The 13,398-nt window shown below is 67.4% G+C and overlaps 1 protein-coding gene across 4 annotated transcripts; it reads right to left on the reverse strand.

Annotated features, from left to right (window-relative positions):
• Positions 1–82: 82 nt before the first annotated feature.
• On the reverse strand, positions 83–7,467 carry CAMKV (CaM kinase like vesicle associated). 4 transcript variants are annotated; one of them, XM_040593503.1, is made up of 11 exons: positions 7,314–7,467; positions 4,124–4,232; positions 2,791–2,922; positions 2,645–2,719; positions 2,431–2,569; positions 2,229–2,349; positions 1,768–1,843; positions 1,549–1,685; positions 1,352–1,430; positions 1,189–1,276; positions 83–984 (listed from the first exon to the last, which is right to left on the reverse strand). In XM_040593503.1, exons 2-11 carry the CDS (start codon positions 4,216–4,218, stop codon positions 751–753), a joined length of 1,176 nt encoding a protein of 391 aa, XP_040449437.1. In that variant the 5' UTR covers positions 4,219–4,232; positions 7,314–7,467; the 3' UTR covers positions 83–750. The 4 variants fall into 4 exon arrangements, with proteins under 4 accessions (XP_040449437.1, XP_040449436.1, XP_040449439.1 ...); XM_040593502.1 differs by lacking the exon at positions 7,314–7,467 and adding an exon at positions 4,322–4,468; XM_040593505.1 differs by lacking the exon at positions 7,314–7,467 and adding an exon at positions 4,351–4,438.
• Between the last annotated feature and the right edge of the window lie 5,931 nt (positions 7,468–13,398).

The raw sequence follows: 13,398 nt of genomic DNA on the forward strand, positions 1-13,398 counted from the left end.
CCGCTCCCAACCGGGGCGGGCCGCGCCGCCCGCCGAGTTGGACAGGGCCCCACAGAGAGACAGGGCAGGCGCTGGTGCCGTCTCAGTTTGTCCTCAGCGGGTCTTTATTTGCCAGAGATACAGCGGGGGGCGCCGGCGGCAGCCGCGGGCAGAGCCGGCCCTGCAGGCATGCAGCTGCGGGGGGGGAAGCGGGGTCCGGGCCGGGGGGGCACGGGGAGGCCGCTCGGGATCCTCCGGACACGATGCGCGGGGGCGCGCGGGCCGCCCCCGGGCGGGGAGGGGGTCCGTGCCGCCTCGCCCCCCGCTACGCGGCCCCCCGGGATGAGGGGGGCTGCCAGGTGCTCTGCCCGCTGAGCCCCCCCGGGATGAGGGGGGGGGGGGGCAGATGCTCTGCCCGCGACCCCCTCGCGGCCCCGCACATGCACGCGTGTCCGGGGGGCCCCGCGCCGCCCCCCCAGCCCTGCGGGGCTCGCGGCCGGAGGGCTGCCCCGTATCTCTGGGCATCCCCGGGGGAGGACGGCGGCGGGGGACAGACTGAGAGAGCAGGGGGAGGGGGGGAGTGACGGGGCGGGGGGGGACAGACCGACCGGCAAAGCCACCGAGGGGGGAGAGGGGGGCCGGGGAGGACGGGCTCCATGCAGGGCTCTGCCCCGCGGCCGGCTCTCCGTCGGGGCACGTAGAAAAGGGGCCGCAGGCGGGGGCGCGGGGGGGCCATGCCGGGGCTATGTACAGAGGAGCGGGGGGCGCCGCTCAGCCGGCCTGCTCGCTGGGGGCCTCGGCGGCGGCGGCGGCCCCGTCCCCGTTACACGTGGCGGCGGGCGGCGTGCCGGGGGCCGGGGACTGCGCGGCGGCGGGCGGCGTGCCGGGGGCCGCAGTGTCCGTGGCGGCGGCGGCGGCGGCGGGGGCCGGGGCCGGGGCCGGGGCCGTCTCCGTCTGCTCGGGCGCCCGCAGGCGTTTCATGAGCGTGGTCACTCGCACGGCTTTCTGCGGGCGGAGGGAGAGGCGGGGGGCGGTGGGGTGCTGCCCTGCCCCCGGGCCCCTCACCGGGGCGTCGGGTCCCCCACCAGGGATGCCTGCGGGGGGCTGGTGGGGTCGCAGGGGGTGGCAGCCCCGCCCCCTGCCCCAGGCTGACAGCTGGGCTGGGCTCGGCTGAGAGGGGAAACTGAGGCACGGGGCACCCCCACCCACCTTCCATTTGGCCCGGGCAAAGTTCTTCTCGATCTGGGCACAGACACCATCCTTGATGTTCTTGTCAGAGGCAGCGTTGCCGGAGATCCTGGGTAGGCAGGGAGGGGTGAGCAGCCCCTGCCAGCCCCCCCCCAGCCCCCTGCCCACCCCCGCTGCCCCTCACCACTCGTGGGAGATGGCCTCCTCCGCTGTGATCCGCTGGTCCTGCTCCACCTCCATCAGGCGCGTCACCAGCTCCTTGGCTGGGGACACAGGGTGGGGAAGTGAGTGCCAGGGGGACAACGTGGGACCCTGTGTGTGTGTCCCCCTGTGGGACAACGTGGGACCCTGTGTGTCCCCCCCTCCCGGTGCAGGGCTCACCTGCCTGCGAGATGTCGTCCCAGTATGGCGGATCGAATTCGTAGTCCCCAGCCAGGATTTTGCGGAAGAGGTTCTTGTCATGGTTCTCATAGTCATCCTCGTCTGCCTCCTCATAGAAGGGGGGGTTCCCCGAGAGGCTGGGGGACAGGGTAGGGGGACTTAGACTGGCCCCCCGCCCCTGGCCCCCCACGACCACCCTGGCCTTCACCCCGCACTCACAGGATGTACATGATGACGCCGATGGCCCAGCAGTCCACTGGCCGCCCGTACCGCTGCCGCCCCACCACCTCCGGAGCTGCGAGGGACAGGAGAGCAGCCCTGCCCCGGGGTCCCCAGTGCCCTGGCCCCTCACCCCCAGGGTGATGGGGAGAGGGAGATACCGACTGGGAGCACCCTGCATCGGCCCCGGGGTGATGGGGAGCAGCAGAGACCCAGCAGGAGCACCCAGGATCAGCCCCGGGGTGATGGGGAGCCACAGGGACCCACTGGGAGAACCCAGGATCAGCCCTGGGGTGATGGGAAGCAGGAGGGACCTGCCAGGAGCACCCATGACCATCATGTGTCCGATGGGAGCCCCCAGGACTGGTCCCCAGTGTGGCCAGGAGCAGCAGGGACGTGCTGGGACCCCGGCAGTGCTACCCACCCCTGCCCACCCGCCCGCCCGCCCGGCTCTCACCCACCCAGGTACTCAGGGGTGCCACAGGGCTCCTTGATGAGCCCATTCTCCAACTTGGCCAGGTGGAAGTCGCTGATGACGATCTTGGAGTTCTTCAGGCGGTTATAGTACACCAGGTTCTCTAGCTGCGGGCGCAAGGGCCGTGAGCACTGGGGTGGGGGGGCACACCAGCACCCACGGGTCCTCCCACCCACTCCCCCACCCACCTTGAGGTTCCTGTGGACAATCTTGAGTGAGTGCAGGTAGGCAACCGCCTCCAGCACCTGCCGGATGACATTGCTGGTGTCCCTCTCCGAATAGTACCCCTGGTCCAGGATCCAGTCGAAGACTTCCCGGCCAGTGGCCCTGCCAACAGCAGCTCTGCCAAGACACACCCCCAACGGGGCACCCCCGCCAGCCCCCCGCACCCCCAAAACTTACAGCTCCAGGAAGATGAAATACTCCTTGCGGGTGATGTAGACGTCCACCAGCTGTAGAATGTTGGGGTGCTTCACCCTACAGACACATAGGGGCATGGGCAGGGGTCCCTGCTTTGCCTGGAAGCCCCCCCTGGCCCCAGCACTCACATTTTGAGGATAATGATCTCATTTTTGGCCGCCTTCCGCACTTTCCGCCCATCTCGCTTCAGAAACTTCTTGCAGGTGTACAGCTTCCCTGTTGTCTTCTCCTTGGCCCGGAAGATTTCACAGAACTCCTCCCTGCAAGGGTGCCTGCAGCTGTCACCCCCCTGGGGACTGCCCAGCTCGTGGTGCTTGGGTGGTCCCCAGACCCACACCCACCCCCACCCCACCCCAATCCCAGCAGTGAGGGGAGATGCTGCTGGGGTGGAAGGAAGCTGCAGTGAAGAGTCTCTCTGGAGGCAAGAGGATGTGTGTGTGTGAAAGCCAGTGAGAAGGAACTGATATGGAACAAGCAGATCAATAGGGAAGGGAGGAAATTTGCTGATTAAAAAGCCCCCTCCCCACAGCAGCCGGGGTCAGACCCACTGCCGAGCTGCCCATGCCAAGGCAGAACAGCAGCACACCCCAACATTAATGTCAGTGCTGCAGTCGGGAAGAAAGAAGGGGATATGCACCGGTTGCCTGGGGATGCTGCAATATTTCTGTTCTATTATTAATGGTGCTCGAGCCCATCGGCCAGGCCAGAGCCGCAGGGGAGCCCCTGGGGCACACTCGGCACCGCTCTGCCAAAGCCTTGGGCTTTCCTGCACCCCCCGGCTGCACCAAAATCCTCCTGGCCACCGCCTTGGGTGCAGGGCAACTGGGACCCATGGGTTTTGGGACAGGCTGCCCAGAGGACGGAGTAAAGCTCTAGGAGCACCCAAACAGGTCCCCACTGCCACAACACATCACCCTGGCAGGCATGACCCACAGCCAAGCGGTCCTGGTGTTTTGAAGGCCGATGGAAAAATTTCTGCTGAATATTTTGGGGTCAAACCACTCTCAGTTGGGTCTGGGGGCTTCATTTTTTGAAGTGCTTCCTAGCAGGTCCCCCAGCATAGTAATCAAAGTGGGGAAGCAGCAGCACTTGTCCCCTGCAGATGACATCTGTCCTTTCCTTTACTGGAGCAGAGCCCTCCTGCTTCCTGGAGCACTCAGGGGAGCTGGGATCGTGTGGAATTGCTGCAATCCCCGCAAATCTGGGGGGAGGAGGTAGCGATACGGGGAGCTGCCCAGCTGCAGCCAGCAGCAGCTGGGAAACCTCACCACCCTCCTTGGAGCTGGCGACAGATACCCCCCACCCCCGGCAGCGAGAGGGACTAGGGGACAGCCACCCCAGCATGTGCCCTGCCCAGCCCAGCTGTGGACCATGGGCAGCATCGTGCTGCTCCTCAGCCTGCAGCACACAGGCGGTTGGGGTCCCTGGGGCACCCGCGGGGCCAGGGAGGGACCAACTCACGTTTTGATGACCTGGCCCAGGTCATATCTGTCGGTCACCTCGGACGGCTGGTTATAATCTTTCTTGTCTCCCAGTGTCACGCAGCCAAACGGCATCGCAGGGCCCGGTGCTGGCAGGGCAGGGAGAGGCGGTGAGCACCCCAGCACCACACACCCCCCCCCGGAACTGCAGCAGGCCCCCCCGAGCCGTGATAGTTACAGCTAGTGCTGCAAAACCTGACGAAGTACAGCGGCTGCTTTTGCTCCCTGGCTACCACAAGCCACCACATGCCCAATGCCACCAATGCGCGTCCATCCCCGTGGCATCCGGCCGCTCTGCCTGGGCTTGGGGCACCGGCAGGGCTGCGAGCCAGCCCCCTGGCCCCAGCTCACAGATTGTTAATGATTTATTAAGTAGCCAGGGCTAGCGCAGAGCCTGGAGCACCCACTAGGGAAGCAAGCGGAGGCACAGACCCTTTCCGGTATCTCAGCTCGGTTTTGCCCCGGTTTTGCCTCACGGTGACATTTCTGTAGTCAGGGTTTCCCCAGGCAAAACATCATCGCACACTGTCACATGTGCAGTGACTTACACCAGCCTCAGCTCCCTGGCCCTGACCAGCCCCGGGTGCCCAACTGCAGCACGGGGCAGGCGGGCACCGCTGTTCAGCAGTGCCGGCACTCCTGCTGCCCGCAGCGGGCAGGTCACCGACCTCGGCACGTGCCAGCTCCTCTGGCCCTTTTGGCAGGACATTTTGCCCCTTGCTTTCGTGCTGAGAACCCTTCGAAACCAGACCCTGCTTGGAAGCTTCCCAGCAAAAAATTGGTCCCATGAAGTGATTTTTTTCCTTTTCCCACCCTGTTACCAGGAGGAAGTTCCAGCTGATGCTATTTTCTGATGGCTCAGAAAGAGACAGGGCTGCCCAGGCCCCCCCCCAGTCCTCTTGGATGGACCCAAGCAGGACCCCACAACGGGATGCTGGCACGACGCTGGAGGCACTCGTCACCCGGTGCTAAAGCTCCTGAAATGCCACGCTGCGGATGTGCTGGCCTTGCCATGCTGTGCCGGCAGCGCCCGGGGGCCTGGCAGCGAGGGCCACGGGCAGGATGGCAGTGCGGGATGCGGGAGCCGGCATCGCGGGTACCCAAGCGCCGAGCCTGTTGCTATGGCAATGGGAGCTGGAGATGCAGAAAGCGGCACATCCTTCGGAGGGGGCAGGGATGGGTAGCACCTGGCAGCACCCAACCCACCTGCGGGTGCATGGCCCCGTCTCCGCCACGTGAGCTCTGGGAGGAAGGTGGTCCTGTCCACAGCACCCCGGGCATGCACCTAAGCATTCCCTGGCGTGACTGACCCCAAATCTGGGTGGGCTGTGGGTGCAGCAGGCTAGGGAACAGGGGGATGCTCCTTCCTGCCTTAATCCCTTGGACCTGCCCTCTGTGCCTGCCCCAGCGATGCCTGCAAGATGGGTGCTCCCTGCTCACATGACACCCAGGCACCCTCCTGCCGAGAAAGCCCACAATGGGCAAGAGCACCTGCCCGTCCCACTCAGGGTGCACCCAGCCCCAAAAGAGAAGCAGACCACCCACGGGACACCCCTGCCCATGCCACAGACAGGGTGAGGCTTTCCAGCCCACACTCGGTTCATCCCAACAGCCTCCCTGGCAAACGTGTCCTGCCTGGCACCTGCATGGCCCCCTGCCACACGACCTCGGCTCTGCCATGCCACTGTGGCCAGCCGAGGGGGACGAGGGCTGTCCTGGCAGCTGCTGGCATGGCGGCGGGCTCGGTGCCATGGGCTGGCACAGGCAGGGCTGGCCTGCGGGTGGGTGGGAATGCTGCCAGCGCCGGCGGCATGATGCCAGGATTAGCTGGGAAGGGGACCCGGGTGGGATGATATATCGGGATTTTATTGCTGTCTCTCTGAGTGCTCAGCTAATCTGCGCTCATAAAATTAGTTCCCATTGGTTTAGTGGGGACCCATCCTGCCAGGGCTGAGCACTGGCACCCTCCCCTGCCCGAGGCTGGCTCAGGGGGGCTCAGCTCTCGTGGGGTACCCCACAAGTGAGGCTGGCACCTAGCCCCACATTGGGGCCAGCACCTGCACCCCACAGGCGAGAGCGCCCCCACCGTGGCAGGGGTGCCCAGAGAAGGGGTGGGTGAAGGGGCGAGCGCTCCCTCCCTGGGGTGCCGGGGGGGAGGCTGGGTGCTGTGCTGGCACCCGTGCGCAGCCAGCCCCCCCCCACTCCCCCCTCCCCAAAGCATCTAATTTGGGATCAGAAGCAACAGCGGGTGTAAGACAATAGCGGGGAAGTGGGTGGCCGGGTGCGGATGGCACGGAGGGATGACGCAGCCACGCAGCCCTCACCAGTGGGTCCCCCAGCCCCCCGCACCCCGGCCCTGCCCCACGGCGTGGGGTACCACCGGCCGGCGCTCCATCTCCGACCCCGCTTCCACCTGCAGCCGCCCTGGACGTGTCCGTGGAGGGGGTCTCCGCTGCCATCCCACCCCCCACATCCCGGGGGAAGGATGCACCGAGGAGAGGCAGAAAACGCCGCCGGGCCGAGACGGACCGGCACACCGGCAGTGCAGGAGGCGGCAGGCGGAGGGGCTGCGCCAGTCCCGCGCTGCCCGCAGGAGCGCCCGGGCTGGGCAGCGGCGGGGCCGGGCCGCAGCCCCCGACCCCCAGCCCCGGCAGAGGGGCGAGGGGCAGCCCGGGCCGCGCACCGCAGGGGAGCTCTCGGCCGCGGCCGGCTGGGAGCGATGCGGCAGCGGGAGGGGAGCGGGGCTGCGGGAGAGAGGGGCCGGGGCCCGGGAGAGGAGGCTGGGCGGCGGGGGCGCGGGGCGAGGCCCCCCGGCCCGGGTCGCCGGGCTCCGCACCGGCCCCGGGGGGGCGAGCAGGGACGCGCGGGGGGGGGGGCCGGGCTCCGGCAGCGCGCCGTGCCCGCGGCGCCCGTCGGGGCTGGGGCTCTGCGGGACGCGGGGTGCCGGCGGCGCAGGGGCGGCGGCGGGCGGCCGTCGGGGCGCACACGGAGCCGGGTCTGGCTCCGCCGGGGGGTACCGGGCCACCGCGGGGCGGGGGACAGCGCGGGGGCAGCCCCCGGCCAAGTGCCGAAGCCCAGCAACGCGCCCACCCCGGGCCCGGCCCCCCTCGCCCACGGCACGGACCGGCACGGCTGGGCTCGGGGCTGTCCCGGCGCGGCGCGGCGCTCACCTGCACGCCTCTCCGACCGCAAAGGGGGGCCGCGGCCCGGGGCCGCCGCTTGGGGGGGGCCGCACGCCCCTCCCTCCCGCCCTTCCGCGCGGGGCCGGTGCGGTGCCGGGCCGGGCCGGGCCGAGACGAGCCGAGCCGAGCCGAGCCGAGCCGGGCCGGGCCGAGCCGAGCCGAGCCGAGCCGAGCCGAGCCGAGCCGAGCCGAGCCGTCGGTCCGTCGCGGCGCGGCCCCGCGCGCCCGGCGCGGCAAGTTGGGGGGGCGGGACCGCGGGGCCCCGCCCCCGGGGCGCCCCTCCCCGCCCCTGACGTCACCGCCAAACTTCGCGCCCCGCCCGTCGCGCGCGGGAGAGGCGCCCGCGGGGCTGGGACGCGCGTGGCTCCGGGGACGCGCCCCCGCAGCGCGGCGGGACGGGGCAGCCGTGTCCCCCGGGGCGGCCACTGCCCTGGGCAGGGCGGCGGCGCAGCCACCACCAGCGGGCCGGGACGCTGCCACTGCCTGGGGTCCGGGAACCCACGGGACCCCGCGCCGTTGCCCACGCGGCGGCGGCTCGGGGGGTGCGTAAATACCCGTGACCCTCCGCGGCTCGCTCCGTTCCAGCTGCTGCCCGGCCGGGTGAGCCCAGCTGCCTGTGGTGTCCCCTGAGCCTGTCCCTGCTGTCCCAGTCCGAGCTCCTCCCCTGGCGGGTGGCCGCCCATGGGATGCTGTGCCCCACGGGCCGCATCCAGCCATGGCATCACGGCAGGCTTTGCTGGTGGGAGAGAGGGGACACTGGGGTGAGCTGGCATCCCTTGGGCTGCAGATGGGATGGATGGAATGGAATGGTGTGGGATAGGATGGGATGGGACAGGATGGATAGGATGAGAAGAGATGGGATGGGATGGGACAGATGGGATCCGATGGGATAGGATGTGGTGGACAGGAGGTTATTAGCAAAGCTGAGTGTGGGCTCAGCATCACAGGTGTCTGTCCCCTGAGGACACTAAAAGGTGCCATGACGATGTGGGCAGGCACATGGTCCTGCCTCTGTGCCATGATCCTCATGGGAACCACACAACTTCCTTCCCTTGTCCTCCGCGTCCAGCTGTGGGGTCAAAGGCTCCGCTCACTCCCCCATGGACAGGGATTGTCTGTGCCCCATGGCCTGGGCCAAGGGGCAAGAAAGAGGCAAGAAATTGGCCACCACGATGCTCTTAACTCTGCCCACAGCCCAGGGCAGGCAGCACAGCCCCAGCGGGGGCAGGCAGGTCCCCAGCCCCTGCAGCACCTCGCTCCTCATGCGGTGCAGCCATGTGCACAGGCTCCCAAATGGCTGCGTGCCATGTGCTGCCATTTGTGGCCCTTATGGTGCCGCTTCCAAACTGCAACCCCACTCCCCTGCCCTCGTGCCCCTGCACCCACCAAACCCCAGGTCCTCAGAAGCACCCAGCCCACAGCACCCTGAGCCACCACAGGGCTGTGGCCGTCCTCTCCTAGGAGCTACAGCCCCCCATGGCCGGGTCAGACAGGCCCACGGACAGGGGACACTGCGGTCCCATCCCCAAAGCCGGCATCTCCCCTTTGCGCACAAGGAGACCCGGCAGCACCTCAAAGCAGAGACAGCCTGGGGCACCCCATGTACCTGTCCCCTGCGTGTCCCCGAGCCCCGCGAGCCCTGGGCCCGCTGCCACCCGTGCCAGGTAATCAATGGCACGTGAGAGCAGGGGAATTAGCAGGGCACTGTAGTCTGAGCTTCTAATCAAGAGTTTAATCATAGCGGCTGGCAACAGCATGGCACAGTTACTAATCTTTGCACCTCGCGGGAACCTGGAGCGTAACTCACAATTACTCGGCAGGTGCCCGGTGCAGCTCAGGGCTGCCCAGCGGTGGCTCGCAGCTCTGGGGACAGACCAGTCAGTGCTCCTCCAGCACCCCTCGGCCCAGCTCACGCCCGTCACCTCCTGGCACCAGCCGTCTGCCCGGGGCAGGGCTGCCCCGGGGTCCCATCACTTCCCCCGGTCGCCTGCTGGCCCCAGCCCTGGTTGGGATCTTGGGCCACCTTGTGTGCCGTTTTGGGGCGATCAGCTCTGCTGAGCCCAATGGCATGAGTCCCTGCTGTGCCCTGCCCCACTGACCTGCTCACCCACCACCCCGCGGATCCACCATGCTGTGCACCCACTACCCCAGGCACCCACCACCCCAGGCACCCACCACCCCATGCACTCACTGCCTCAGGTACCCACTGCCTCAGGTACCCCCCACCACAAGCACCCACTGCCCTGTGCACCCACCACCCTTCCCACTGCCCTGCAGTGAGCCCAGAGCTGGCTGTGGGATGACGTGGCCAGTCTGCAGTGACATTTCCTGCAGGACCCCAGAGTGAGCAAGCCCGGGCTGCCCGGTGTGGGGCTGCCAGGGCTGGGGGCACCAGCTGTACCCCTCTGCCTTGGGTGAGGGACAGTGCATGGGGGGCACCCGGCTGTACCCCTCTGCTTCGGGGGGGGACGGACATGGGTGGGGGGAGAGCCAGCGGGTGGAGGGGGTGCAGGGCAAGCCTGGCCTGGCAGCCTGGTGCCATGGGGTGTGTGCTGGGGTGCAGGGGGGGGTGGGGGGGTGCAGCGTGTCCATGACTCAAGCGCCACGTGGCACCGCATCCCTGCGTGCTTGCCATCACCATGGCAACCGCCAGGCAATCAGCGATAATTGCACAGTCGGCACGGCAACGGGGCCAAATAAACCCCATCCCTCCTTTCGGGGGGGGGGGCTGGCAGGGGGGCAGAGGGAGGGAAAAAAGGGGCACAGCCACTGATCGCCACCCCTGGCCCTTTATTTGGGTCAGCAGCGGGGGGGGGGGGCACAGTGGCAGGGTTGCCCTCCCCGTAGGAGTCCCGTGGCACCCATGCACCCTGGAAGGCATCAAGGGAGGTGGCCAGCAAGCAGTCCAGCCAGGCAACCGTGCAGCGGTGGGGGGGACCCCCAGCTCAGCAGGCAGGCATGGTGCCCCCTGCCCACAGCAGGTGGGGGGGCCAGCAGCACCTCAGGACAACGGAATTGCTCATCCTCCAGGAGCAGCCCCGAGGGGCAGGGGGGGGTGAGGGGCAGGTTCCCCCCAGCCCCCAGCAGGACACAGCAGCAGGTCTCCTTCAAGTGGTGCAGGGGGCTGGCACCCAGGTGGACCCTGTGGGACCCCAGCAGCTGGCCCAGGTGGAGCGTTAGGGTGGCCACGGCTGTGGCCAGGCAGGGGGTGGGTTGGGGGAGAGCAGTGCATAGCCTGCTGCACCCTGCCACATAGGAGGTGCTGGCACTGCAGCCCACTGCCACACCGGTGTCAGAGCAGCCGGTGAGCAGAGTGGGGCAGCACCAGCATGGCCGGTGCCCCAAAGTCCTTGGAGAGCAGCTTGGCCACCTTGTCCTGCTTGGCAGTGGGGGAGAGTGGGGCAGCTGTGGCCAGCACCGCCACCTCCTTGGGCCAGATGCCCAGCTCCTGGTACAGGACATGGTGCCACAGCTCCTCCAGCTCATCCCAGTCAGTGACCACGTTGTGGGTTAGGACAGGGCCACCCTCTGCCTGGCTGGGCACCACTGACTGCAACTGCTTATCCTGGGGCAGCCCACTCCTTGTGTGGCTCATCCCTTGTGTCGATGACAAGATGACAACAGCACACGAAGCCTTGTGCCTCTGCACCAGCTTGGCCCCCATCACATCCAGGGCTGGCTCTGGTCCCCAGAGCCCTGCCTGGGAGGGGGGATGGTCACCACAGTGACCACCTGCACCACAGTGGTGACATGACCCATGGCATCAGGGTTTGGTTCCTCTTCCCATTGGAAGACCTTTGGGGGCCCCTGTGTCCCCTGGGGTGGTACCTGCAGCTGTAGTGACCAGGGTGCAGGGAGGCTGCTCGGGGCGAGGAGTTCCACGTGCAAGTCAAGTGGGGCTCCTTGCCGGGAGAGAGCCAGCCCCCGGTGAGAGGAGTGGGACCAGGACCGGGAGCAGGACTGGGACATGGCTGGCACAGGTCCTGACCAGTCACTGAGATGGGGTGAGCCTCTATGGCTGAGGGTAGATGCTGTCAGGGGCAGAAAAAGGAGAAAAACATGTGCCTTATAGGCTAGAAGGCTTCAGGGTGAAGAAAAGCTCCTCGGGGACAAGAGATGGCCAAGAGCTACCAAAGCGCCCCAGGGACCACCACAGCTGCTCAGGCCAGCAGAGCTCCCTGGGCGCAGAGGTGCCCGGGCAGTGCGGGTGCCCTGGGTGTGGGTGCCCCAGGTGCGGGTGCCAGAGCCGGGTGGGGAGGACAGAGGGACAGGGCTGGCTGCCGGGGCCGGGTGCACAGCCTGCCCAGGGTGCAGGCAGCAGGGGCCGGGGTGCAGGCAGCCCCCCGCCAATTGCAGTCATCATTAGCAAAACTTACTGGTTTCTAAAAACGGCGCCGCAGCGGCCGCTCTTCACACCCGCTCCCCAGTGCGCCGGCAGCCGCTAAAAACAGCTTGGCGCTGCCTGCTGCCTCCTGCCACCCCTCGCCGGGCCGGCTGGCACCAGAGCGCGCCGTCTTGCGCGGGTGCTGATCTGGCACAATTCTGCCCATCGCCAGTCAAGCCCCCACCCCTGGCTGCCTGGTGGGCCGCGGTGAGGTAAAAGAGGGGCACCCGCCGCAGGCACCGGCACTTGCACCCACTTTGCCATGAGGAGCCCAAACCCACTGCTGGTGCGACGTGCCATTGGAGCAGCACTGGCAAAGGCCGGCACAGCGCGTCCCCGGGAGCTGCCAGCGGCAGGACTGTGCCCGGCTCTGCCTGTGCACCCGCAGCCCCGCGTGTGGCCACTCATGTTTTATAGATGGGTCTGATTTTAATAATTAATCCCTGCTAACGACAGCACTTTCCCCAAATAAAACATTTAAAGTGCTGTGTGTGCAAGGCGTGCTGCCGGGGTGGGATGCTGGCTGCTCTGCCGCAGCCGGGGCTGGTGGGCACACCACGATGTGGCATGGCACAGTATGGCACAGTGTGGCACGGCATGGCATGGCCGCACACACCCAAAGCTCAACCAGGTGCTCCACCAACCATGCCCAGCCCTGCAGCACCTTAGGGTGCCACTCAGCTGGTACCCACCCATGCACCTCTGAGGCACCCCACAGCAGGGGCAGGGGTGCCAGGTGCCCTGCAAGATGCCACCCTGCAAGGTCCCCCTGCCTGTCCCCTGTGCTGTGGCGGTGTGTGCAGCACCAGCGCCAATGCCGGCTGGCAGCAGCAGGCAGGGGCAGACAGGGGTGGGCGCTTGGCAGCCCATGGCGTTAAAGGCCGGGTGCTCACTCCTCACCTCCCGCTGTGTAATTAGGGCAGGATAAATGCGTATTAGCATGAAATCTGTCATCTCCGCAAGCACATTTGCTGGGGGGGAGGCAGCCTTAGGCACGTCACTGTAACCATGCGAGGTTTGTCAGCTAACAAGCAGTTTGCTGCACCGCCCCACCGTCAGGCACCTGACAGCCCTGCTCACATGGGGTGCCCCTGGGGCTGCCCCCCATGTCACAGGACAGGGGGCCTGGCACCTATCTGCTACCCAGCCACAACCCTGGGCACCCGCCCTGCCCGGTGCTGAGGGGGGCAACACCCAGAGTGCCTGTCTGTCCATCTGTCCATCCCTCCCTGCATCCCTCCCTGCATCCCTCCCTGCATCCCAGCTGCTGGCAGTACCCCAGCCAGCTGCCCCAGCCACAACCCCGGCACCCAGCATCCCCCAGCACCCCCGGTCTCTGATCCAGCCCTAATAACTGCACGGTGCCAGCCCCTTCCTGCACCGTACCAGTTGCCACAGCAACTCGGCAGCGTAGCCAAAATGGTGCTGCTTGGTCTTGCGTGGGCAGGGCTGGCACGCATGCTGGGAGGCACGGCCACCCCAAAACCCGGGCCACGGGAGCAGCATGGCCCCGCCACGGGGAAACCGAGGCACCATCCTGGCAGACCCCTGACTGTGGGACGCTGGGACCTAGCTGTGCTAAAAATATCCTCCTGCGAGCAGCGGCACCGTGCAGGTGCGAGGCCGGCAGAGAAGGACAGCTCGGCTGATGGGAGCTGACGCGGCCCCGGGCTCCGGCTCCGCTTAATG

Source organism: Falco naumanni, chromosome 4 (assembly GCF_017639655.2).
Source record: "Falco naumanni isolate bFalNau1 chromosome 4, bFalNau1.pat, whole genome shotgun sequence".
NCBI classification, from domain to species: Eukaryota; Metazoa; Chordata; class Aves; order Falconiformes; family Falconidae; genus Falco; species Falco naumanni.

Coding starts and splice junctions, on each gene's coding strand:
- CAMKV (XM_040593502.1), bottom strand. CDS start 4,391: ATGTGGTGGCTTGTGGTAGCCAGGGAGCAAAAGCAGCCGCTGTACTTC. Junction 4,233..4,321: donor CAGGTTTTGCAGCACTAGCT/GTAACTATCACG, acceptor CTGCCCTGCCAG/CACCGGGCCCTGCGATGCCG. Junction 1,686..1,767: donor GGCGTCATCATGTACATCCT/GTGAGTGCGGGG, acceptor CCTGTCCCCCAG/CCTCTCGGGGAACCCCCCCT.